Below are 25,578 nucleotides of genomic sequence, written 5' to 3' on the forward strand. Positions count from 1 at the left end.
CTAGAACGTGGCTGACCCAGTGTGAGTGATTAAAAAAAAAAAAAAGTGTTGAATAAATGAGTGAATGAATGGACAGAATCCATGCCTCTTAACTACTGGGCAGTGTTGGGTTGATGACAAGGCTATGGGCCTGGAGTCAGACATTCTCAGGTTTGAATTTTGGCTCCATCCCTTCCTAGCTGTGATCTTGGCACAATGGCTGGCTCTCTCTGAGCCTCAGGTTTCCTCCCAGAAACGGAGGTAATAATTGCTTCTTTTGTTACCTTGAGGTCTTAAGGCGGTATTCCGTGTTAACTCTTATTATGTTTATTACATGGTAACCTGTCATAAGGCCTGGGAAAGAACCTGTTTGAGGTGTGATGTGATGAATGATTCCAAGTGTGAGATATGGAATCAGACAAAGCCAGGGCCACTGCTGTGTGACTTTGGCAAGTGACTTCACCTCTCTGAACCTCAGCTTCTCTAAAATGGGAATAAATAATATCCACCTCAGGGGGGTCTTGAGAGTTCAATTAAGAATGTTTCCCAGGTGTTTTCTTAGCACAGGCTGTCAGGTGGTGGACTCCTTAGCTTTATTAGCATAATTTCATTCTTTCTGTTTATTTCTTCAGTATTTCACGTTCCTCCCTCCCTCCCTCTCTCCCTTCTTTCCTCTTTTGAAGCCTGGGTAATTTTGTTTGTTTTTATTTTTTCTTAATGTTTATTTAATTTTGAGAGAGAGAGAGAGCAGGGAAGGGGCAGAGAGAGTGGGAGGCACAGAATCTGAAGCAGGCTCCAGCTCCACGCTGTCAGCACAGAGCCCCATGCGGGGCTCGAACTCACAAACCACAGCATCATGACCTGAGCCGAAGTCAGACACTCGACTGACTGAGCCACCCAGGCACCCCAGAGGCCTGGGTAATTTTGTAAAACCTAAAATTTTTTTTAAAATTATAGTGTCGCTGTAACATATACAAAGTGCTAAACATTAAGTTATAGCTCAGTTAAATCTGTATAGAGTAAATACATTAATGAAAACACCCATATAAATATGTTAAAAAATGGGAGTATTGCCCGCAACCCAAAAACCTTATTCACACTTACTTTTAGTCATTCCCTTTCTTTTCACTGTGGTATAATTTTCCATGGATGAACACGCCACAATTTAAACATTTCACTCTTTTTTTAAAATGTCCATTTATTTATTTTGAGAAGGAGAGAGAGAAAGAGAGAGAGAGAGAGAGAGAGAGAGAGAGAGAATTCCAAGCAGTCTCCATGCTGTTAGTGCAGAGCCTGACACGGGGCTTGACCCCACAAACCGTGAGGTCATGACTCCAGGAGTTAGGCTCAATCGACTGAGCCACTCAGGCACCCCTAACCATTTCACTCTTGGTGGGTTGTTCCTGGTTTGTGGCAATTATGATGAGTTCTGTTGTTATGAATTATTTATTTAGATTTTCTTCAATTGGTTTCCATAATGTTTCATAGTTTTCTGTTAAGAGACCTAACAAATCTTTTGCTAGATTTATTTCTAGGTATTTTATTTTTTATGCCAATGTGAATCATATTTTTATGAATTTCATTTAATTTTTTTGTTCTAAGTGTTTAGGGATGTAATTGATTGTTTTTAAATGTTAATTTTTGAGACAGAGAGAGACAGAGCATGAACGGGGCGGAGCAGAGAGAGAGGAAGACACAGACTCTGAAGCAGGCTCCAGGCTCCGAGCTGTCAACACAGAGCCCGATGCAGGGCTCGAACTCACAGACTCTGAGATCATGACCTGAGCAGCAGTCGGAAGCTCAACCGATTGAGCCACCCAGGTGCCCCAGGGATGTAATTGATGTTTTAAAAATGTTTATTTATTTTCGAGAAAGAAAGCCCAAGTGGGGGAGGCACGGAAAGAGAGGGGGACAGAGGATCCAAAGTAAGCTCTGAGCTGACTCTGAGATGACACCAGAGAGCCCAATGTGGGGCTGGAACCGTGAGATCATGACCTGAGTAGAAGTCGGGTGCCCAACCAACTGAGCCACTCAGGCGCCCCTATTATTATTTTTAAGTAGGCTCAATGCCCAGCGTGGAGCGCAACACAGGGCCTGAACTCACGACCTTGAGATCAAGACCTGAGCTGAGATCAAGAGTCAGACGCCTAACTGGCTGAGCTACCCACGTGCCCCCAAACTAGTTAATTCTTAAATTAAAATGTGAATATTGTAAAAATTGTACTCTTTGGCTCGCATTGTCTTCCTTTAGAAAGGATTTGATTTCCTTCTATCGTGCAGACAGAGTACGTATGGATAGATCACCGGGATCCAGATGAGGCTGACGTGTTTTCGGTTTGCCGTTCCTGCTGGCATGCGGGCTCTCCCGTCTCTCCTAGGAAGGCTGGAGGTGTTTACTAGGTCCCTTCTCCTTAGCGGGTCCTCAATTCCCATTCTTGTTTCCCTATTACTACGAGACTGCCGATGTCTCTTCTTGGCTCTTTAGTGCTTTGGAAGCAACTTGCTTCTTGAATTCTTGGTTTCTGCTTGATTTCTTTCTTTTTTTTTCTTTTTTCGAGTTTGTTTATTTATGTATTTATGTACTTATGTGTTTATTTTTAAGCCATCTCTACACCCAACGTGGAGCTCGAACTCACCACCCTGAGATCATGAGTGACAAGCTCGCTCTTCTGACTGAGCCCGCCAGGCGCCCCAGCTTCATTGCAACTTCATTTCTTGGTGTTCTCCCAGCATGGTCACAACCTAGGGCGTGGCAAATGCCTGAAGGGGATTCTGCGCGCAGACTGTCAGGCTCATCTCATTTCTCTCGGAGATCGTGATTCTTTCTTTCTTTCTTTTTTTTTCACATTATTTTTTGCGAGGTGGTGGGAGGGGCAGAGAGAGGGAGACAGAGGATCCAAGCAGGGCCCGATCGATCGACTGGGGGCTCCAACTCACCAACTGCGAGATCATGACCTGAGCGGAAATCAAGAGTAGGCCACTTGACCTACTGAGCCACCCGGGTGGCTGAATTTTGGTGAGAGTCCACCACCAGCCACTCTATCCATATTGATGCTTTCTTTTTTTTGGAATAATCAAAAATTTAAATTTTCAGGAGCGTGCCTACCTGGCTCAGTCAGTAGAGTATGCAACTCTTTTTAAGTTTATTTTTGAGAGGGAGAGCATGGGGGTGGGGCAGAGAGAGGGGGACAGAGGATCTGAAGCAGGCTCAGCGCTGACAGCAGAGAGACTAATGTGGGGTTTGAATTTACGAACCATGAGAGCACGACCTGAGCTGAAGTCGGACACTTAACCTACTGAGCCACCCAGGCGCCCCATAGACTATGAAACTCTTGATCTCAGCATTGTGAGTTGGAGCCCCACACTGGGTGTAGAGATTATTAAAAATAAATGAATGGAACCTGGGTGGCTCAGTTGGTTAAGCATCTGACTGCAGCTCAGGCCATGATCTCTTGGTTTGTGAGTTCAAGCCCTGTGTGGGGCTCTGTGCTGTCAGCACAGAGCCTGCTTGGATCTTCTGTCCCCCTCTCTGCCCTCCCCTGCTTGTGTGCATGTGTGCTCTCTCTCTCAAAAATAAACATGGGGTGGGGGTGCTGGGTGGCTCAGCTGGTTAAGCATCCGACTCTTGGTTTCCACTCAGGTCACAATCTGACAAAACCTGCTGGGGGGTTTCCCTCCCCCTCTCTCTCTGCCCATATCCCACTGGGTCTCTCTCTCAAAAATATACTTAAAACAAATAAACATAAAAAACTAAAAATCTTTAAGGAAACCCCTCAATTTTCAAAAGAAAGTTCACTTTTATTTATGCCCATGTGTTTCTAGGCTCCTGAATGTGCTGGGTCTTTCTGTGGGGTGATCGGACTCTGAGCCTGGGCTTCAAGGGAGAAAGTTCCTCATGTCCGCATCCCCTGCAGGACTCAGCTCCAGGAAGACCCTGATGTGCCTTCTAGATGAGGGAGAGGCCTTGAGGGAGGGTTCTTGGAGGGAATGGATGTTGGGGCAAAGTGGACAGGGCTGTGAACTTCCAGGTTTGGCTGAGGCATCAGGTCTGGCCGGCAGAGATGGAGTCTGAGGTGTTGGCACAGACGGACAGGCAGAGGGACAAAGGGAGAGACAAACAGAGTAAGTCGAAGATCAAGTCAGCATGTAAGTCGAGAGTCAGGGAATGAAAAGATCAAAACGAGAGCGTGAGAACGGGCAGGTGTGGATGTTAACAGAGAGGGGGCTGGAGGTGACAGGATCCAGACCTGTGGTAGGAGAATCCTAGTCCCCAAAGATGGCCATCTTCTCCAGTTCCTGGATCCTGGGAAGTGTGCTGTCCTGGTGGGCCCGATCCAATCCTGTGAGCCCATAAAGGCAGAGAGAACTGTCTCCCGCTGGAAGAGGAGGAGAAGGCAGAAGGAAGATGGGGCAGAAGGGAGAGTCTGAAAGATTCTGGATCTGAGGTGTAGGGTACATACACAAGGACCAGAGAGAGGCTTCTAGGAGCTGAGGATGGGTGGCCCCAGGTCACAACCAGTGAGGAAGCAGGGTCCTTGGGATAACCCCAAGGCTCGATTGTGCAACAATCCTCCCCTGTTGGGAACAGGAGGGCAGACAGGGCAGACAGGTGACAAGGTCAGCGACTGAGGGGATGATGGATGGGGATGGAGGGGACAGAGCTGCTCAGTGAGCAGACAGACAACGCCGGGGAGTGAGAAAACTGAGCCCTGCGACCTTGGCGAGAGCCTGTGGCACAGCCAGATGTCACTTTCCAGGCTAGGATTGGGGGGAGGGGGCTTGCCATGACCCAGTCGGCTGAGGCCTGGGGACAGATCCTGAAAGGAGAAAGTGCTGCTAGATGTAAGAACTTTATTTCCATATGGAGCTTGGGGTGGGGTCTGGTGGGGGGTACATGCAGGTGTTCTCCAGCTCCCTCCCCACCCCTATAGCTGCTGGTAGGGCCTGAGGATGTACAGGAAGTGGGTCTTGCGGGCGGGCGGCTTTGAGTGGGAGGATCCCTGGGTCCCCTCTTCGAGGCTGTCCTCGTGGGTCCCCTCGCGGAGCCCGTCCCGGATGGCCTGCAAGCGGTGTCGCTTCTCGATGAGCCAGCGGCCGCCCTCCTGAACATCCTGGTGGGATCTCCTGCGTGGCAGCTTCATGATCCAGAAGGCGACTCGGGGATGGGGTTCAGGGCGGAAGGTGTCGATGGCTTTAGGGACAGGCACCAGGGCCTCCTTCTCCTCTATCTTGGGCACCTGGGGAGGAGGAACAAGGAGACCTATTAAACTCCAAGTGACAACCCCAGGATGCTGAGTTCCCAGCTGGCATTTCCAACCCATTTTGCCCACCTACAGGGCGCTTTGGGAGTTTAAAGCTCATTTTGTGCTTTACAAAAGCACTGGGTTTACAAGTGCTTTTGCGTTAAAAATACTGAGATTTATAGACTACTCTGGGATTGAAAGCACATTTTAGAGGTTTCGAAAGCATTTTAGGATTAAACCTACTCTTAAGGTTTAGAAAGCGGTTGGAAATGTACAAATCACTTTGGGATTAAAAGCTCTTGGTTTTACTAAAGAATGACTACAGTTGCAACGTGTGATCTTTTTTATTTTATTTTTTTTAGTTTGTTTATTTTGAGAGAGAGAGAGCACGCAGGGTAGGGGCAGAGAGTTGGGGGGGGAGAGAGAATCCCAAGCAGGCTCTACATCGTCAGTGCACAGCCTGATGCAGGGCTTGAACTCACGAATCGTGAGATCATGACCTGAGCTGAAATCAAGAATCAGATGCTTAACCAATGACTGAGCCACCCACACGCCCCACAACGTGTGACCCTTGATTGAATCCTGCATCAAAAATCAAATCGGGGGGGGGGGGGGATGGGCTAAATGGGTGATGACACTAAAGGAGGGCACTCATTGGGATGAGCACGGGGTGTTATATGTGTGTAAGTGATGAATCACTAAATTCTATCCCTGAAATCATTATGACACTATATGTTAACTAACTTGGATTTAAATTAAAACAAAAATCAAATCAGCTCTACTTCCCCACCTCCATTTGTGTGTTGAAGTCCTAACCCCCAGGACCTCAGAATGTGATCTTACTTGGAAACAGGGTCATTGCAGATATCATTAGTTAAGACGAAGGTCATTAGGGTGGGCCCTCACCTAATATGCCTGGTATCCTTATGCAAAGGGAACTTTGGACATAGGGAATGCACACAGGGAGAAGGCCATGTGAAAATGAAGACAGAGACGGAGAAGGGATGCTTTCTACATTTCAAGGAATGCCAAAGATTTTCAGCAGACCACCCCGGAAACTAGGGGAGAGGCATGGAACAGATTCTCCCTCGCAGCCTCAGAAAGAACCAACCCTGATGAACACCTTGATCTTGAACTTGTAGCCTCCGGAACTGGGAAACAATAAATTTCTGGTGTTTAAGCCACCCAATCAGTGGTACTTGGTTATGGCAGCCTGAGCAAACGAATGCAGAGACAATAGTGTGATTATCAGTGTTAAATTTCTTGGGTGTAAAAACGGTACTGTGATATGGGGTACCTGGGTGGCTTAGTGGATTAAGCGTCAGACTCTTGATATCGTCTCAGGTCATGATTTCACAGTTTTTGAGAATGAGACCACACACACACACACACACACACACACACACACACACAAGCACTTTGTGGTTAGACTTGCCCTTAGCAGTTTACAAAGGTGAGAGATGCAAAGCATTAGGGATTCCTAAAGCACTTTGGAACGAAAAATCACATTTTGAAGTTTATGAGAGTGAGATTTCCCAAGGCCTTTGGGGTAGATTAAAAAATACTTGGAGGTTGGCAGAGTACCTTAGATAAAAGCACCCTTTGAGGTTTACAAGGGTGAAGATTAAAAGCACTCGGAATTAAAAGCCCTTCTGGGTTTACAAAATTTCTGGGGCTTGCTATGTGAGTGGGGATATACTCTGGGGTTGTAAACCTCATTTCTGAGAGCTGGTTTGTCCATTTGACAGATGACAAAACTGAGGCCCGGAGAAAAGAAGTGAATATCCACTCATCTTCTCCCAAACGACAGAAAATGTTCGAGCTTGGACACATTGTCCAGGGCAGGTCCTAACCTTCCAGTCACTCTCCAAATTCCCCTCTCCCGGCTCAATGGACGCCACCACCTGCTCAGAGATCAGCACCTCTCCAGTTTTGTTGTCTGTCACCTGTAAGGACAGGAGGAGAGAGTGAGAGCAAAACCACTTTCTTCCTCTGACTTCCTCCCCACAGATACTGCAGCATGAGAGATCATGGGAGGACTCCAGGAGGGACTTCCCAGCATAGGCACCTTGTCGATCTGGAGGTGGCTAGAGAGAGTGTTGTTCCCCAGCCGGTGCTCCTGGTTCTCTTCTTGGTGGTAATTCCTGGGGAGGCCCCGGAACTCCATGGGGGCAGAGAAGAAGCTGTCCATGCCCCGCAGAAAGTCATCCTGGGGGGGGACCATTGTTCTGTTGGACCCCAAGACTCCCCAGTAAATCTGAAGTCCTGCCAGCATGCTGTTGAGGCCTTGCCCCATGTACCTCTCATCTCCTTCTCTCTCTGTCTTCTGACCCTTAGGGCCTAACCGGGTCACCTTCTGCCCCATCCCCCATCTGGCCGGTCTCTATTCTGTCCCATTACCTTCCTATTCATGCTCCCCCCTCCCCGCTCCGTCCTACAGTCTCTATGGCCCCATCCCCTTCTCCTTCTGAGTCTCCAGTCTCTGTCGCTCCAGTCTTTTGTCTCTGTCCCATCTCCCTCTCTGCTTGATTTCCTCTCTCTCTTCCTATCACTCAGTCTGCCTGTCTCTCCCTATTCATCTCTCTTTCCCTTTGATTCCCTCTCTTCCTGTCTGTCCTTTGGCCTGGCAGCAACCCGTCTTCCATTCTGTCTCTCTCTCCGAACCCCTTCCATTCGTCAGTCTCCATCCTCCCCACCCCCCCTCCCCCCTTCTCTTCTTTTTACTTCTTGCTCCCAACCCTCGTCATTGCTCACTTTGAGGAACAGCCGGGTGAAGCCTTGGATTAGGCTCTGGAGGCCCAGAATACCCGAGGAGCTCTCCTGGGCATCAGCATCGCGGATCGGTGCTGCAGCGGAGGGGGGCACCGAGGCAGAGGGGAGCAGCAGCAGCAGGACCAGAGGTTGCCACATCGTGGGGCGGGCAGGGAGGCTGTGGCAGCGGTAGGGGTCAGAGGCCCCGCCCCCAACGAGCCCCCGCCCCCTAGCAGTCACACCCCCTCTACCCAATACCTTCACCCTTTTCCCGTCCGAGGCTCAGTCAATTCCGCACATCTCCCCGCTCCCCTGTCCACCCACCCTACCCCCTCCATCGCGTCGGGCCCTCCCCCTCCTCCCGGGCCCGGCTCTTCTGGCCTTACACACGGTTCTCAGTCCTTTCCTTCACCCACATTCATACCCAGATCTCATTCCTCACCTTCTCCCACGCCCTGCCCCTTCTTTTGGGCCTCGCCTTTATGCTAGACCACAGCCGGGTCACCGGACTCCCAGACCCCGTCCGTCCGTCCACGGACTGTTAAATCCAAACAGTTCTGGTCTCGAGCCCAGGCGGGATTACCTGGAGCGTTGGATGAGCTCCGCGAGCCCTAGCCTCGCTCCTACTACCTGACCACGCCCCCATCCGCTGACCTCACCCGCGAGCCAGGCCTGCTACTGGGTGGTCACGCCCTTAAGGGCAGAGCCACGGCTCTACTTGTTAGCCACACCCCCACCGTCAGACCACGCCCCTGTCGGTTGACCTGGGCCCTCAAGATCCTGTATGGCCTGTGTCCTCGGATTTTGGCCCTCTCGCCCCCCTCCAATCTCAGATGGCCACGCCTCTTGACTTAGAGCCATGCCCCCACACCTGGGCCATTCGTCTGTGCCCCAGATCTTGCCGCCAGCCCCCTCAGTTCCATTCTTAGGCTGCCAAATGCGTGGAAGGCCCGAGACCGAGCAGTCATTCTGGTTCACCCACTCCTTACTTTTGCATTTATCTCTGAGTTTCTCCGTGTTCTTTCTCATCTTCTCCAAGATTTGAAACGATGACTGCACTCCACAGAGTGCAGTGCAAGGGACGCTGCACTGGGGTCCTCTTCCGTTCCGCTGAAAAGCCCCGACCTCTCTGGAAACCTAAATCCAGTCCTATGTTCTACCTTCCAAGGAGCCCAGAATTCAGGCTCCCTTCGCCTTAGGGCCCCAGAGTTCGGACCACAGGTCCCTCTAGTTCCCTGAATGTGAACATCCAACACCTCACCTTTAAAGGACGCAGGAGGCCGGACCCTAGCTCCTCTCCGCTCAGGCACCGAGGGTCTCTCCCGGGCTTGGTCCATTAGTGTGTGTGGAGCAAGAGTCCGCATCTCCAATAAACTCCCAGTACTCTTGCCCACCTCTTTAACTCTGCTGAAGTCACAAGGAAACCCGGGTGTCCCAGAAATCAATCAAAAATCCATCTCACATAACGCAGATATACTCAAGGCTGAAGAGAAAAGATTCTTTTGTGTTCTTATCCCTTCCACGTCCCCAACACACAAATACACTGGAGGGTGGTAGCCAAAAGTCCAGGCCCCCAGACTCCTCCTCCCTCACACCCAGGTTTCTTGGCCCCCGTCAACCTCCTCTCCGAGACCTAGGAGTCCGGATCCCCCATCCGTCACCTCTCCCAGGGATGCAGGCATCTGAAGCCTGAAGTTCCTACCGGGCCCAAGCTAGACTTCACCTCTCCTTTGCCAAAGCAAAAACCCTCCTGCGAACTGTCACCGTCGGATCCCTCTTCCTTGTGTCCGGCGCCCGGGCCCGCCCCCCCCCCTCCGGTCCCTCCCACTTTTCCCAAACAAAGCTCCCGGGCAACTTTCTCCCTCGCAGCGCCCCGCCCGCCCGCGGCTCCCCAGCCCCAGGCCGGGAGGTAGGAAGGCTCCGGCGGGAGTCGGGGATCCAGCTTTGGGGTGTGTGAGTTGGGGTGGGAAGCTACGGGTTATGAGTTGAGGTGTTTGTGGGACCGTCTCAGAATTGCTTGCCGCCCTCTTCTTGCCCGGGGCCCCGAGTTTGCGCTTGTGACCGAGTCTTAGTGAGGTGTTGGAACTTTCGCCGGAGTTGGGGTGTCTGGTGATGGGTCTGAGTCTGGGATTGCGCGCTCGGGAGTGGGTGAGGGCCGGGGACTTTGGCGGGTGTGTCTGGGGGGTGTGAGTGTATGCGCCGATGTGGTTTTGAAGTGAGAAAGGACCCCGTGCATGTTTCTGACCGAATTGGTTTCCGTGTGTCATTTGCGGGCGCCTGGTCCTCCTAATGGAGAAAGGAGGCCCCCGGGGTGGCATAGGGCGGGCTACAGTGCTTTCTGGATCTTCAGTCTTGCCTCTTCCGAAGTTTAGGGCCTGGGGCGGGAAACTAGTGGGGACCTTTCTTACCCGGCTCCTCCGTCCCTTTGTCTGGCCACATGGGGGAGAGCTGGGCTGGGATTTTGGCCTACGGGGGTCCTGAACGCCTCAGCGCCACTGGGCTCGGCCTGGGGTCTTTGTCTCGGCCTGGGCTTCAGGGTCCGAGGGAGGAGGGGGATGGGAGCCTGGACTCTGGGGTCCTGGGAAAACTGTGGAAGACGTGGAGCCGCCTGGGAGGCGGGATCTGACTGTATTGGAAAAAGTTTTTCCCTGTTCCTGGCCTCCGGAAAGTCACTGGGAACTTGAGTTGGATCCGAGCCCAAGGCGCAGGGGGAGGGGAGGGAAGGGGCGGGGCCGGGGGCCAGAGGGGAGGCGCCCTCGCCGGCCAGCCCCTCCCCTGATGGGGGTTGTGGGAAACTGGGGGAGGGGACGCCGGGGCCCTTTGTTCTGGCTCTCCTGATGGCAGGGCGCCCCTGCCCCCCAGTTTGTGGTTCTGTGGGTCTTTCCTGGTCTCGGCTTGAGTCTCTGCCCTGAGTCTCTGTCTCGCCTCTCTCTGGGTCTCTGTCCCCTCCTCTCTGGGTCTGTCCCCCTCTTTCTCTGGGTCTCTATCTGCTCTCTCTCTGGGTGTCTCCCCCCACCCCCACCCCCCCACTGGATCTCTGTTTCCCCCTCTCTGGGACTCTGTCTCATGCTCTCTGGGTCTCTGTCCCTCCCACTGGATCTCTGTTCCCCTCTCTGGACACCCCCCCCCCCCCATCTTACTATGGCCTAGGCCCCTCCTTCTTTTCTAGCAGCTGCTGTCCACATCCTAGCACCTGTTCTTGGGATGGGACTGAGAAGATCTCATCCACACCCTGGTTCCCTGCAGCTAGGCCCCGACTCCTGTCTTCTTGAAACCAGTAATCCTTACCCAAAGGTTCGGCCCTCATGGGCCCTAGGCCCTACTCTGGGGTCTTCAAGACTTCGCCACAACCCAGGCTCCCCTGGAAACACAGAGGACACTCTCACCCTCACCCTAAGCTTCCCCAGAAATCCAACCCCTTTCTGCAGGACGTAGGGATCCTGGCTCCCAGCTTCCCTCAGACCCAGAAATCCAGGCGCCCAGCCCTCGCCTCCCTCAGACCCAGCAATCTGAACTCCCAGCCCTCCGAGCCCTCCCAGCCCTGAAGGCTCTCTGGGGTGGTTGGGGAACCTTGCTGAGCTCTGTGTTCCTCCAGGCCCAGATGGGGGAACCCCGGGCTGGGGCCCCCCTGGACGATGGCAGTGGCTGGACAGGAAGTGAGGAAGGAAGTGAGGAGGGCACCGGCGGCAGCGAAGGGGCTGGGGGAGATGGGGGCCCAGACGCAGAAGGTGTGTGGAGTCCAGACATCGAGCAGAGCTTCCAGGAGGCCCTGGCGATCTACCCACCATGTGGCCGGCGGAAAATCATCCTGTCTGATGAAGGCAAGATGTATGGTGAGTCCACCCCTCTGTTTTGTCCTTGGCCCCCACTGATTAATACAGATCATGACCGACATTTCTGGAGCCTTAAATGGCATTAAGGTCCAAGCACATTGTATGCTCACAGGGACTCAGGCAGGAGCCAGCATCGCGGTTTGCACAAAGGAGGAAACTGAGGCACAGAAAGGTTCAGTGATTTGCCGAAGGTCACAGAACCAGTAGGCGGAGAAGCTGGGATTTGAACCCAGGCGGGTCTGGCTCCAAAGCCTGAGGCGGTAACGCCTCTTCCACACAGCCGTCCCAGCTGGCAGCCATTGCTTCTGTCCCCTTCCCTGGTGCCCTGTTTGTTGGGAAGTCCCGCGAAGGTCTAACTCTGTCCCATCTTTGACTCTTCAGGTCGGAATGAACTGATTGCCCGCTACATCAAGCTGAGAACAGGGAAGACCCGAACCCGCAAACAGGTCTCAGGACTGACTTGTGGGCTTCTCTCTGGGGCGGGCTTGTCTTCTTGGGGCCATCCGACCATGGGTGGGTTCAGGTTCCAGAAGGATCTGGTTCTTGTGCTTTTGTCTGTCCTGGCTGGCACATCTGTTAGTTTGCTGTACTGTGCCTATTTTGGTATGGATTTCTTCCCAGTGTGTTAGGGAGGGAGCTGGACCGGATTTGCTGGGTCTGGGGAAGATGAATAGGGTTAATGAGAAGAGACCAGCCTCTGTGGACACATCTGTGTCAGCAAGCACCTGCCACAGCTACCGTGTTCTGTGTGTTTGTCATCTTTCATGTTCTGGTAGCTCCGGGGGGCACCCGGAGGGTGGGAAGGGAGAGGGCGTGCAAGAGGCAAGTGGCGGTGGCCTGAGTCCACTTCTTTGTCACTCCCCGCAGGTCTCTAGCCACATCCAGGTTCTGGCTCGAAGGAAATCAAGGGAAATCCAGTCCAAGCTCAAGGTATAGACTAAGGCAGACACCCAGAGCGAAGGGGACTGAGACCCTGAGAGAGGGGGACAGAAACCCAGAGAGAGGGGGGACAGAGACCAAGGGAGGGGAGGCAGAGACCCAGAGAATGGGGGACAGAGGATCAGAAAGAGGGGACCCAGAGAGAAAGAGAAAGAGGGACAGAGGTTCAGAGAGAGGGAGACAGAGACCCAGAGAGAGAGAGGTCAACAGAAATCCAGAGAAAGGGGGACAGAGAGACCCAGAGTGGGTAACAGAGAACCAGAGATGGGGACAGAGTCACACAGAGAGGTGGACAGATTGAGGAAGTAGAGATCCAGGGTGGGGGGTTCGTGGCCCAGCCAGGGGGGTGGATAGAAGCCCTGGGTGGGGAAGAGATTCGTAGAGAGAGGGGAACAGAGATTTAGCTGAGGGCAGGCAAGAAGGATAGGGTGTCAGGCCTCTCCTCTGGCTACTGCAATCTTCCCCCTCCCTCTCCTCTCCTCCTGATGGTCCCCCCTTCCCATCTTGTGCTATGAGAACCTCCTCTTCGTCTCCTTCTGGTTCATCTTCCCATTTTTTTGGTCCCTGGCTGGCCTGCCTATTGTTTCCGTGTCCAGAAATCTTCATTTTGTTTGGAGATATTCACATCCCTTTTCTTCATTCTCTGGATTTCCGCTTTCCTCTTGGCCTGAGACCCTCATGTTCTCCTCCTCTGGGTGTGAGGGGTTTGGTTTTGTTTTATTTTGTTTGCGCCTCTTCCTTTGGATTTGGGGACCACCACTTCCTGTTCCTTTTTTTTTTTTTTTTGTACCCAGAAGCCTCCCTCTCCTTTCTCTCCAGGTCTAAAAAAATCTTCACTTCTGGTCTTTTCTGGACCTCGCTGTCCTGTCTCTATCCTGTCCAAGCTAGGGAATGTTCGCTGCCTATTCCCTCGGGGTCTGAAATTCTCATTTCCTGTTGCCTGCATATCCGGAAACCTTGACTTCCGGCTCTTTCTTGACCTAGAAACCCTCATGCTGTGTACTGTCTTATATTCTGGGTATAGGAGCCCCTTTCCCCCTCAAGGCCTGGCCCTCTCTCCTTCCTGTTCCATATTCATCCTTGCTCCCCCTTCCTCCCATTTTTCAGCTCAGGGCGGTGGAGCTATAGGGATTGAGAGGGCAGGAAGGTGAGAACTCAGGCCTCACTTCCTAAGTCATGTTTTCTTTCCTCCTTTGGCACCCTCCCCCACCCCCACGGGCAGGCCTTGAATGTGGTAAGTGCCCCTGCCCATCCTACCCCTCCGCTCCTTTCCCCCAGACATTCCTGAGGGGGCCAGGAGGGGCAGAGGGCTGTAGGAAGAAGGATTTGTGCCCTCCCCCAATCGCCTTGACTCCCCAACTCTGCCTCTCCCCTTGCTTGCCCTTCCCTGGCATTGACCTACCCCTGCTGTGTCGACTGGGACTCCCCATTAACGTGGACCCCCCAACTTCTCCTCCAGGACCAGGTTTCCAAGGACAAGGCTTTCCAGACAATGGCCACCATGTCCTCAGCCCAGCTCATCTCAGCACCTTCCCTGCAGGCCAAACTGGGTCCTGCTGGTCCTCAGGTGGCTTAGGGATTGTGGGAGGGGTGGGGCTGCGGTTTCAAAAGGGGACTGACTGACCCCCTTCTTTTGTCTCTTTTTCAGGCCTCTGAGCTTTTCCAGTTTTGGTCAGGGGGCTCTGGGTCCCCCTGGAATGTTCCAGAGTGAGTACTTTCTGTTCTGGGTCAGCATCCCCCAGGCCTGTTTCCTCCACACAGACCTTTCTTACCCCACCTTCCAGCTCCCAACTCCTTTGTGAGCACGGATTCTGCAGCTAGCTATCTGGATTTGAATCCCAGAGAGGAGGCTGTGTGATGGTCTGGAGAATAGGATGAGGCCTGAGCTGGCACAGCGAAGGGGGACAGGACAGAGAGAGTCAGGAGGAGGGGTGGGGCTGGGGCCTCATGGGCTGGGAGCCAAGGGGCAGAGGAAAGGACCGTGCCTGGGGTCTTGCTGGTGACTGGGGTTGGTGGCACAGTCTGGAGATATGTGTCCTGGGGCAGGGGCAGGTTTGGGGAAGAAAGGAGCTCAGTGTGGGACTGGATGAATGTGTGGGGCCAGGAGGATGTCCACGGGGATAATGGCATCCCAGTGAGATTGTCTGGGCCCCAGAGGCTCATGGGTAGGCTTGTTCCCATCCCACAGAGGTGTTCTTGGGCCTGAGGGGAGAGCAGGAGTCTTCTCTCAGAGTCGAAAGGAAGAAAATAGGTCCCCAAAGTACATGGGAATGTCTATTTTAGCCCCGAGAGAGCCCTAAGGGTGACGGAATGTGTTTCCAGCCTAGCAGAATAGAAACAGGCCCCAGAGACTCATGGGAAGTGCAGTTTTCAGCCCAGAGAGGAGCCAGTGGATCGAAGCTGGGTGTTGGTGGGGCATTGTGGCCTCAGGACAGTGACGAGTGGTGTTGAGGGTGTTGCCAGAGCGAGTGAAGTGCCATGCTGTGGCATCTGGGCTCCACGGAGAGAAGAAAGTTCCCTGGGGAGGTGCTGGGACCCTGGAAAAGATCAGGACAGGTCCCCTGGGCTGAAGGAACTGCAGATTTGCGGGAAGGGGGCTGAGCTGGAAGGAGGGGTGGGTCGGCACTGGGGTCCCACCGTTAGGGGAGCTGATAGTCAACGGGGAGACAAATGTTAACGAACTCATCACCTGCCTAAACACAGAATCGAAGAGTATGTAATATGGTGCAGAGGACTGCAACAGGTTCTGGGTTGAGGAAGAGAGTTCTGGGGGTTTCTCTGAGGAGATAACGTTGAAGGCAGAGTAGGACTTAACCAGGCGAAGAAGGGGGGTTGGGAATATTTTAGGCAGTGAAAACAGCATGTGCCAAGATCCTGAGGTCTGGTGAGTTCCAGGAAATGAGAGAAGGTATTAAGCCGCCGGCCAGTCAGATGTTTATTGAGCACCTGTTAAGTGCCTGGTCCTCCGTTTAGATTGGGACACAGCATTACATAAGTGAGACAGAGTCCCTGCCTTCATGGAGCTGATGTGTTTGGAGAGGGGAGGAGACCGACAGTAAACACGTAAACAAATAAGCATTCCTGCGAAAGGAATAAGTGTAGGAAGTAAAGCAAGGTGTATGTGCTCTATTTAGACAGGTGTCAAGAAGGGCCACTCTGAAGGGGTGGCATGTGGCCAGCAGCCCTGATGACAAGAGATGAAGTCAGTGGGTAGGGTACTGGAGTTGAGATTTCAGGATTGGGATGATGAGTACTGGGCCAAGGGCCCTGGGAGTCGAGATCTGAAGGTCCCTGGAGTTTGTGTCTTTCTGATTCGGGTCTTTTGACTTTTTAAATTATTTATGTTTATTTTTGAGAGAGAGACAGAGGGTGGGCGGGGGAGGGGCAGAGAGCGAGGGAGACACAGAATCCGAAGCAGGCTCCAGGCTCTGAGCTGTCCGCACAGAGCCTGACGCCGGGCTTGAACTCATGAACCGTGAGATCGTGACCTGAAGTCAGACACTCAACCTACTGAGCCACCCAGGTGCCCCTGGACTTTTAAAAAAAATTAAGAATTTTTATTTTTTTTAAGTGTTTATGTAATTTGTTTTTGAGAGACAGAGTGTGTGTGCTTGAGAGCGAGTGGGGGAGGGGCAGAGAGAGAGAGAGAGAGAGAGAATCTCAAGTTGTCAGTGGAGAGCTGGATGCGGGGCTCGATTTCACGGCTGTGAGATTACAATCTGAGTTGAAATCAAGAGTCAGATGCTTAGCTGACTGAGTCCCTATTTTTATTATTTTTTCAAGATTTTATTTTTAAGTGATCTCTACACCCAATGTGGGGCTCGAACCCACAACCCCGAGATCAAGAATTGTATGCTCTGCTGACTGAGCCTGCCAGGTGCCGCTGGTCTTTTTGACTCGTGACCGCTTACTGACCTTTGACCCCAAGTGTAGTCTCCATGACCTCTGACCTTTCAATCTCACCATCATCTTCTCAGCTACCCATAGGTAATTGGTTTCTAGAGCTGTTCTGTCAGATACTACAGTCACTAGCCACAGCCTGTTATTGAATCTTCAGTTAATTAAAGTTAAATTAAATGAAAAAAGTCAGTCCCTCAGGCCCTCTAGCCACATTCGTGCTCAGTAGTCATGAGTCACGTGCTCAGCAGCAACATGTGCCTGGGGGCTACCATATTGGACAGGGCAGATGTAGAGCATGTCCGTCATCGTGGAAAGTTCTATCGGACAGCACTCCTTTAGATTTTGTGGCGCTGCTTCCTCACCCCAGACTTTGGACTAATGTCCCATCTCCTGACCTCACCCTCCTCTTTCTCCACATTTCCCATTTCTTCATGTGTGTTTATTTTTGAGAGAGAGAGAGCGAGAGTGGGGAAGGGGCATGAGAGAGGGAGACACAGAATCTGAGGCAAACTCCAGGCTCTCGGGGGCTGTGAGGATTCAGTGAACTCTCTCTCTCTCTCTCTTTTTTTTTTTAATGTTTATTTGTTTTTGAGAGAGAGAGAGAGAGAGAGAGAGAGAGCTTGAGCGAGCTGGGGAGGGGCAGAGAGAGAGGGAGGCAGAGGATCTGAAGTGGGCTCTGAGCTGACAGAAGAGAGCCTGATGTGGGGCTCGAATCCACGAGGCGCGAGATCATGGCCGGAGCTGAAGTCAGATGCTTAACCGACCGAGCCACCCAGGGGCCCCGATTCAGTGAACTCTTGCCCATAACATGCTACTATAGGGTCTGGCTTTTGGTGTCCCCGAGTAAACATTAGCCTGTATAGTTACCATCTTTCTACTTTGCTGACCCCCGGCTTCCTTTCTCCCTCAGTGTGAAGCCATTCTCACAGACGCCGTTCTCGTTGTCACTGACCCCCCCATCTGCTGACCTCCCAGGTAAGAGTCTGCTCTCCGCCTTCCTTGTCTCCCCGCTCTCCTCAATCCCAGCTGCCTTTCCTTCCCCTTCCATTAATCAGGAAACGCATTTCTGTATAGGTCCAGGTCTGAGGAAAGATGAGTGATAGAATTTGTAGTGGTTAATATCGTGGCCTCTGAATCCGGAGACGCTGGGTTTGTGTTCTGCCACTTGCTACCTAAAGGACGTTGAGGAGGTGTATTAGTCAAGATTCTTCCAGCTGCAAGTGGCAGACACTCAAATCAAGCTCGATGACACAAAGAAAAAGAAAAAAAAAGAGTTTGTTGGCCTAGGTAACTGATATTTCAGGAATTGTGGCTTCAGGCATGGCTGGATCCAGGGGCTCAAGTGGTAGTGTCAGATTTGCTCGGCCCTGCTTTCCCCTGTGGTGTGTGGTGGCTTCATTCCCAGGCAGGCTCTGCCCACCTGGCAAGAAAGACGGCTTCCGGAAGTCCATGATGCTATGGTCCTAAGAACTCACACTGGTGAAAGGGAACTCTCAGGTTCCACAGATTCATCAATTCGAAATGCTTTTGGCTGCAAGTAACAGAATGCCCAAGTTAATAGTGCCTTAAGTAATAAAGGCTTTAATGATTTCACCTAACAAGGAGTCTGGAGGTGGGGTGCTCCTGTGCTGGCTCAGCAGCTCAGCAATATCAGAACTGGCATCTCTATAGGTCCTTTGGCCTCTTATTGTCTCAAGATGGCTGTTGTGATTCCAGGCATCGTGTCTCAAGCAGCACTTGACCGGGGCCAAAAGCTTTCTCCTCCCAAAGTTCTGTCTTTTTCATTCAGGAAGAAACTCCTTCTCAGAAGCCCCTCAGCAGATTTCCCCTAACGTCTCATTGGCCAGGACTGTGTCACATGGCCATCTCTAGTTGCAAGGGAGGCTGGGAAAGTGAGTATGTAGCTTTTTTAGCTTCTAAGCGGAGGCAGGCAAGAGAGAAGAATGCTTGATGTGTTTAATACATGTTAGCAATTTTTGTTGTTCTTTTCTTTTCTCTTTCTCTAGGGTACGAGCCCCCCCAAGCCCTCTCACCCCCTGCCCTGCCCCCACCTGCCCCGTCACCCCCAGCCTGGCAGGCTCGGGCCCTGGGCACTGCCCGATTGCAGCTGGTAGAGTTCTCAGCCTTTGTGGAACCGCCGGATGCAGTCGACTCGGTGAGTGCAATTTTAGAATAGTCACTGGTGGGGGGTGGGGGGGTGGGGGTTGGAATGCAGAGAGTTATGGGGGGGGAGGCATAACGCCGTGGTTCTCAAACTTTAGCAGGTATCAGAATAACATGGAGGGCTTGTGGACACACAGACTGCTGGGCTCCACCTTCAAATTCTGATGCGGTAGAGTCTGGTGTGGGGCTTGAGAATTTGCATTTCTAACCCTCTCCCAGACATTTGTTGATGCTGCTGGTCTGGAGACCACACTTTGAGAACCACTAGCGTGGAGGGACTGGATGGTCATGGGGTCATGGTTAGGTTGCTCAGAGAAACTCCCCAGGCCGTTGCGTGTTCACTCGGGAAACATTTTTGAGTGCCTACTGTGTGCCAGGCTTTGTGGTGGACCCTGGGAACCTGGAAAGGCAGGTCTTGTTTCTAGGCCTGAGCTTTTCCTGGCCTAGGATGGAGACAGATGCCATATTAGTCAGGGTGGGCTGACTGTTAGAAGAAATAACCCTAAACCCTCAGGGAATGAACATCCTAGAAGTTTCTCTCTCCTGTAACATTTCCATGTAGGTGTCCAGTAGGAGGCTTCCACACAGTGATTTCGGGAAATTCCAGGCTCCTTCCATTTTGTGGTTCTGACATTTTCTAGGGCTTCAGAATCTGCTGCTGGATTGCCTGCATCTGGCCAGCAGATGGTGGAAGGGAGAGACTCAAGAATTGTGCGGGAGGTTTTATGGATCTGGTTTGGAAGTGGCAACTATCAGGTGCTGCTCGCATCCCATTGGCCAGAATTTAGTCATGTGGCCACACCTAACTGCAAAGGAGTCTGGGAAGTGTAGTTTTGCTGCGTGAAAAGGAACAGGGGTTTGTGAACACATAGTAGTCTCTGCTACAGCCAAATAAACACCAATTGCTGTGTATGGTGGTCCTGTAAAACCCAAGTTAGATCAGGTTGAAACCCTCCCATCTCACTTGGAGCAAAGGCTAAAGTCCTCTCAGTTGCCCACAGGGCTGTGCACAATCTGACCCCCATTCCTGCTCTGTCCTCACCTCCTGCCCTCATACCCTTGCCCACTGTGCTCTAGCCACACTGGCTTCCATGCTCTTTCTCAAACACACCAGGCCCACTCCTGCCTCAGGACCTTTGCATCTGCTCTTCTTGCCACCTGGAATATGTTTTCCTCAGATGGTTCCCACATTCTCCCTCCATTCACTCAGGCCTTTGCTTGTCTTCTCAGATTGGCTTTCCCAGACCGCTTCATGGAAAATACCAGCTGCCATCACTCTTGACCCTCTTACTGGGATTTTTGGGAATTTTTTTCAAAGAAGTTGTCACTCTCTGAGATTTATATTATCTGCGGGTTGAGTTTTAAATTTTTCTTTCTTTCTCTTAAGCTATTTTTTTAAAGAGTTTATTTTTTTATTTTTATTTAAAAAAAATTTTTTTAACGCTTATGTATTTATGAGACAGAGAGAGACAGAGCATGAACAGGGGAGGGGCAGAGAGAGAGGGAGACACAGAATCTGAAACAGGCTCCAGGCTCTGAGCTGTCAGCACAGAGCCCGACGCGGGGCTCGAACTCACGGACCGTGAGATCATGACCTGAGCTGCAGTCGGACGCTTAACCGACCAAGCCACCCAGGCGCCCCTAAAGAGTTTATTTTGACGTAATCTCTACACCCAACATGAGGCTCAAACTTATAACCCCAAGAGTCACATGCTCTACCGACTGAGCCAGCCAGGGACCCCTAAAATTTTCTGTCTTTGCCAGCGGACTCCATGAGGCCAGAAATTTTGCCTGGTAGCCCTAGGGGCCAGAATAGTGCCCACACAGTAGGTCTCTCAGGAGATGTCTGTTGAATAATGAATATGTGCTGGGATAGGGGAGGCTCAAGTTTTTGTGGGTGTACAAAGGAGTCATTCTGCCTGGGAAGTTAGTGAAGGCTTCCTTGAGATGACAACAGTTCAGTTGGGCTTTGAGGGTTACCTGGGAGTATACCACGTGCAGAACTTTATGTTCCAGAAACAGCATGAAGTTCTCAGGAAAACAAATAATTGAATATGGGGGGGGGGGGCTGGTGAGGCTGCCGACAGGTGGGCAGGTGCTGGTTCTGGAGGACGTGGCATTGCCAAGCTAAGGGACCCAGACTTTCTCCTGAGTGTGCTGGGGAACCATAGAAAAGAGAGGTCCCATCTGATTGATCAAGCGAGGCTTTCAGGAAGAGGTAGATTTGCATAGGCTTGGGCCTTAGAAGATGGAGGGAGGACTTGTATTGAAAGAGAAGATGGGGGAAGGTAGGAGAATTTCAGAATACGGATAAGAAGTGATAAGAATGGAGAGATGGGGAGTCTTGATCTGGGCTGTGTGGATTCTATCCATCCATGCATCCATTTTTCCATCCATTGACTGAACATTTGTGAGCATCTATTTGTGAGAGCCTCCAGGTTGGGGGTGTGGGCTTTGTCCTGGGTGCTCTGGGGAGCCACGGAAGGGTTGTGAGCAGGGGAGGTCCAGGGCTCTGGGAGTCTGTAAGGGATGACCTGGAGAGTAGAGATCGGAGGCTGGGAGGCCAGGGAGGAGGCTGGGGTGAGAGTGGGAGAGGACAGGGCAGTGGGGATGGAGAGCGGGGGACAGGGCTTGGGGACTGAAATATTGGGGGGCAGCAGGGAATGGTGACAGTTCTGGGGAGTCAGGCCCAGCATCTGGGTGGACGGTGTGAAACAGCTAGTGGTTGCTGGGGGTACAGTATGGGATGGGCTTGAGCAAGTAAGCATCTGTCACTCCTCATTCATGGCCGACCCTTCTCAGTACCAGAGGCACCTGTTTGTACACATCAGCCAGCACTGCCCCAGCCCTGGAGCGCCCCCCCTCGAGAGTGTGGACGTCCGGCAGATCTATGACAAATTCCCTGAGAAAAAGGGTGGCCTGCGGGAGTTGTACGATCGCGGGCCCCCTCACGCCTTCTTCCTGGTCAAGTTCTGGGTGAGTTCTGCCACCAAAACAAAAGTGCTCACAAGTCACATGGCCTCTGGCTCTAAGGGAGACAAGCTCAGGCCTCATGGCTCAGAGTGTCAGCCCCCTTGTAACAAGGAACACAGAGGAATTTTATCCCCAGGCCAGGAATGGATAGGACCAGTGCAGGCGTAGGGAGAGGACTTGGACCTCCCCGGGTTCCACTAGACTTTGCCACAACCAGTGGTGTGACTGATGTGGACTTAGGGATTGGCTTGCAACCTTCCAGACTTCCCTGCACCCCACCTGACCACGTGAAGCCTTGTTGCTAAGGAATGGTTCCCGTCCCTTAGCAAATAAGAGTCATGGAATTTGGTCTCTAAACAGAGGACAGACCCTAGCAGACCCTGTTGTTAGAGAATGGTCTTAAGGAAGTGACTGATGGAACTGGAAGGGGCTTTGTGAAGGCATTTATTTATTTAACAGTCATTTATTGAGCACTTACTATATATAGGCCCTATGCCAAGTGCTATGTATGTAATCTTGAATAAGAGGGTCCATCTTGGGTCTTTCTTAGGCCCATTTGGTTTGGTGTTCACTATAATGGCTGATGTTATAGGGGCCCAGTAAACATCGTGGATGTTTAGGGGGTGTTAACTCTTGTTAACCAGAGCTGTGGCATGATCTAGTCTCCTAGAAGGAAGCATGCCGAGGGCTTGAAGTTCATGAGCTTTGCGTGATTATAAAGTGTTCTAGTGTGTAGTGGCCCAAGGCGGCTCTGGGGATGTGCTGCCGAGGTCTTAGACATGTTAGGACTTGAGACAGGCCTTATCAGGTTCCAGATCAAGAGAACGATCCCTAGGAAGCCCAGCAGCTGAAGGGATGCAGAGGTGCGGCTGGGAAGGCTGGGAGTAGCCATTGTCAGGGTGATGGATGGAGTCAGGGCCCTGAGGAGAGGACTAAACCACCTCAGAGTGACCTGGTCAGGTCAGCAGCTAAGGTTAGGAAGAGGAAGAGGTGTGCTTCCCAAAAAGGTGCCCAAGGAACTCAGGCCACTGGTGTGATGAGGTTTTAGGCTTCGTTGGGCCCTACTTGGCCTAATTAATGGACTGTCTGCCCCCTTAGCTGAGGATTGGCTGAAAGGGCTTGGGAGAGTGTTCTGGAAAGGAGTCTGGCTTCCCCAGGCCCCTTTGCTAGGGAGTAGCCACTTGCCTTAGCACCCAGGGCCATGAAGCAACTCCCTCTGTGAGGGAGTTTCTGGTTGCTAGGGAGTAGCTGGCTCCATAGTAACCGGAGGTTTGGAAGGGGCTGACCTCTTGAGTTGGGGCCTCCAAGAGAAGAAAGTTGAATTCCAGGGCTCCTTTGTTGGGGGTGGAGTTATTGGAGAGAGAGTTATTGGACCACTTTAGGAAGCCAGACTTCTCCCATACTGATGGAAGGGTGGGTGTGTTCCAGAAACAGGCTCATGGAGAAGCAGGGACCTTGAATGCTAAGGAAGAGAGGTGGGCAAATGCAGGGCTATGGGGGGGAACCAGGCCATAGGGCAGAGTTCCCACTTTAGAGGCATCCCCACCATTTACAGGGAACTTCCTCTCCAACTCACCTGTGCCTGTCTCCCCATCCCCCAGGCGGACCTGAACTGGGGCCCTAGTGGCGAAGAGGTAGGGGCCAGCGGCAGCAGTGGTGGTTTCTATGGAGTGAGCAGCCAGTACGAGAGCCTGGAGCACATGACCCTCACCTGTTCCTCCAAGGTCTGCTCCTTTGGCAAGCAGGTGGTGGAGAAGGTGGAGGTGAGGCTGGAGGGATAGAATTCCGGGCCGGTGAGCACCCAGCCACCTGGCACTTTGGGGGTGCAATAGCTCATGCACTTGAGTGTCTGTGTGGTGGGGTGGGGGTGGGGGTGGGGGAGTGTTTTATCCTCTTTGGGGACTTAATGCACGGGCTGGGAGCTAATGCTGAAATCCAAAGTTGCATGTAGGGGTTACTTTGAAGGCTCAAAGGTTACATGTGGTACAGAGATTTATAGTTGCTGAGACTCAGAAGGTTCTTAGGGATATGGGGGAATCTGCAGGGCAAGGAGGTTCAGGGGCCACACTTAGGGATTGCTGAGGACTTGAGGGGTCTTGAACTCAGAGGTCATATAGAGTCTGGAGACACCTGGTGGAGGGGTCTTTGGAGGATGTGAGGGTATCTGAGGGCCTAGAGGTTAGTGCAGTTCAGAGGTCATTGAGGCTTCAGAGCACAGTTTTGAGAGGCTGGAGGGGTCCCTGGTTTGCAGGCTCAGTGATCCCAAGTTGGATACCTGAGGGTTCAGGTCCCATCTCGGGTCACCGTGGATGGAGCAATGGTAAAATGACCGCAGTGGGGAGTGGGCATGGCATCGGAGAGGCACAGAGTGGGGCTCAGTTCCTGGGGTGACCCCTGTGTCTCTCAGTCACCGTCCTCCCTACTCTGCGCCCCCATCCTGGTTCAGACGGAGCGTGCCCAGCTGGAGGACGGGAGGTTTGTGTACCGCCTGCTGCGCTCACCCATGTGTGAGTACCTGGTGAATTTCTTGCACAAACTTCGGCAGCTGCCCGAGCGCTATATGATGAACAGTGTCCTGGAGAACTTCACCATCCTCCAGGTGATGCACTGGGGCTGGGCCGGAGCCGGGGCGCTGATGTGGTGGGGAGTGCCCACGACAGACCCTCAGCCTGGGGACCCTGACACAGGGGGATCCCTCCTCATGGGGGAAACTGACCTCGAGGACATCCCGTGGTGGATCCTCAGTTTAAGGGACCTCCTCCATAGGGAACCTAACCTTAGCTCAGGGAACATGATCCGGTGGGACTCCTTTACCTCTGATATGCCATCTCATGGGAGTCCCCTCACTGCCAACACTCGAATGAAGAAACTGACATGTCAGGCATCCCTTCTCCCTACTCCCTGGGGAATGTGATAAGGTGGGGACCTCTTCCCTGGGTATTCCATGGCACCTTGGGGAGGGCACAGTGGTCCCCAGTCTCCCTCTTTGTTTTGTTTTTGTTTTTTGCATAAACCCTTTCTCTTGGCCTCCTTGGCAGGTGGTAACAAACCGAGACACCCAGGAGCTGCTGCTCTGCACTGCCTACGTCTTTGAGGTCTCCACCAGCGAGCGGGGGGCCCAGCACCACATTTACCGTCTGGTCAGGGACTGAAAGGGGACCCCAAAAGTGGCTCATGCCCGGAATACCCTCCTTCCAGGAAGGACCCCCAGCTTTCTTCATGCTTATTTGGGGAGGGGGCGCTGATCCCTGTTAGAGGGGACCTTACAAAGCTGGGTGGCAAGCTGGAAGGTTGGATCCTGATATTGGGACTTCACAGTGGTGTCTGAAAGGACAGATCACTCCAGAGCATGGGAACTGGGAACAGGAGTGAGACAACCCTGAGGTATAGCACTGGTTTCTCAGTCTCTTAACAGGTGCCCTCCCCCAACTTGGTTCTGGATGTTTTTTTTGGGGGGGGGGGGGCTTTGATATGGTTTGTCCCTCTGTCTTTCAGCACACCCCCATCTCCCTTTCTTCCCAACCTGCCTCTCCTTACCACCCTCACCCTGTGACCTTAAGATCAAGATCGAATATTGAAAGTTAACCCTTTCTGTGCCGGAGCAGAGCCAGGTGGGCCCTGGAAATATTTTTTTTAATATAACAAGAGATATTTATAAGTGGGTATTAGGGTTGTGACTTTTTCTCAGCTGGGCAAGCAGTGGGGTGAGTCTTTTAATCTCACCCTCTCTTCTAAATAAGACGTGGGGTATGCTGTGTTGCCTCCCCTCACCCGCAAAGTGTGTTGGTTCGTGTTTT

At 52.3% G+C, this 25,578-nt stretch overlaps 2 protein-coding genes across 10 annotated transcripts; one reads left to right on the forward strand and one right to left on the reverse strand.

Moving 5' to 3' along the window:
* Positions 1-4,813: 4,813 nt before the first annotated feature.
* DKKL1 (dickkopf like acrosomal protein 1) lies at positions 4,814-8,667 on the reverse strand. 4 transcript variants are annotated; one of them, XM_043600290.1, is made up of 5 exons: positions 8,557-8,667; positions 7,977-8,151; positions 7,291-7,431; positions 7,076-7,168; positions 4,814-5,216 (listed from the first exon to the last, which is right to left on the reverse strand). In XM_043600290.1, the coding sequence occupies exons 2-5, from the start codon at positions 8,130-8,132 to the stop codon at positions 4,905-4,907; spliced, it is 702 nt and encodes a 233-aa protein (XP_043456225.1). In that variant the 5' UTR covers positions 8,133-8,151; positions 8,557-8,667; the 3' UTR covers positions 4,814-4,904. The 4 variants fall into 4 exon arrangements, with proteins under 4 accessions (XP_043456225.1, XP_043456224.1, XP_043456227.1 ...); XM_043600289.1 differs by lacking the exon at positions 8,557-8,667 and adding an exon at positions 8,416-8,550; XM_043600292.1 differs by lacking the exons at positions 7,977-8,151; positions 8,557-8,667 and adding an exon at positions 8,416-8,550.
* A 1,136-nt stretch (positions 8,668-9,803) lies between these two features.
* Positions 9,804-25,444, forward strand: TEAD2 (TEA domain transcription factor 2). Of its 6 annotated transcripts, none has more exons than XM_043600277.1 (13): positions 9,804-9,882; positions 11,569-11,806; positions 12,188-12,252; positions 12,674-12,736; positions 13,968-13,979; positions 14,205-14,312; positions 14,394-14,452; positions 17,556-17,620; positions 18,652-18,800; positions 21,611-21,784; positions 23,383-23,544; positions 24,189-24,380; positions 24,820-25,444. In XM_043600277.1, the coding sequence occupies exons 2-13, from the start codon at positions 11,575-11,577 to the stop codon at positions 24,931-24,933; spliced, it is 1,395 nt and encodes a 464-aa protein (XP_043456212.1). In that variant the 5' UTR covers positions 9,804-9,882; positions 11,569-11,574; the 3' UTR covers positions 24,934-25,444. The 6 variants fall into 6 exon arrangements, with proteins under 6 accessions (XP_043456212.1, XP_043456214.1, XP_043456216.1 ...); XM_043600278.1 differs by having other exon boundaries at positions 9,823-9,922; XM_043600279.1 differs by lacking the exon at positions 13,968-13,979.
* The last annotated feature ends 134 nt before the right edge of the window (positions 25,445-25,578 follow it).

The sequence above is a fragment of the Prionailurus bengalensis genome, chromosome E2 (assembly GCF_016509475.1).
Source record: "Prionailurus bengalensis isolate Pbe53 chromosome E2, Fcat_Pben_1.1_paternal_pri, whole genome shotgun sequence".
In the NCBI taxonomy this organism is placed as follows: Eukaryota; Metazoa; Chordata; class Mammalia; order Carnivora; family Felidae; genus Prionailurus; species Prionailurus bengalensis.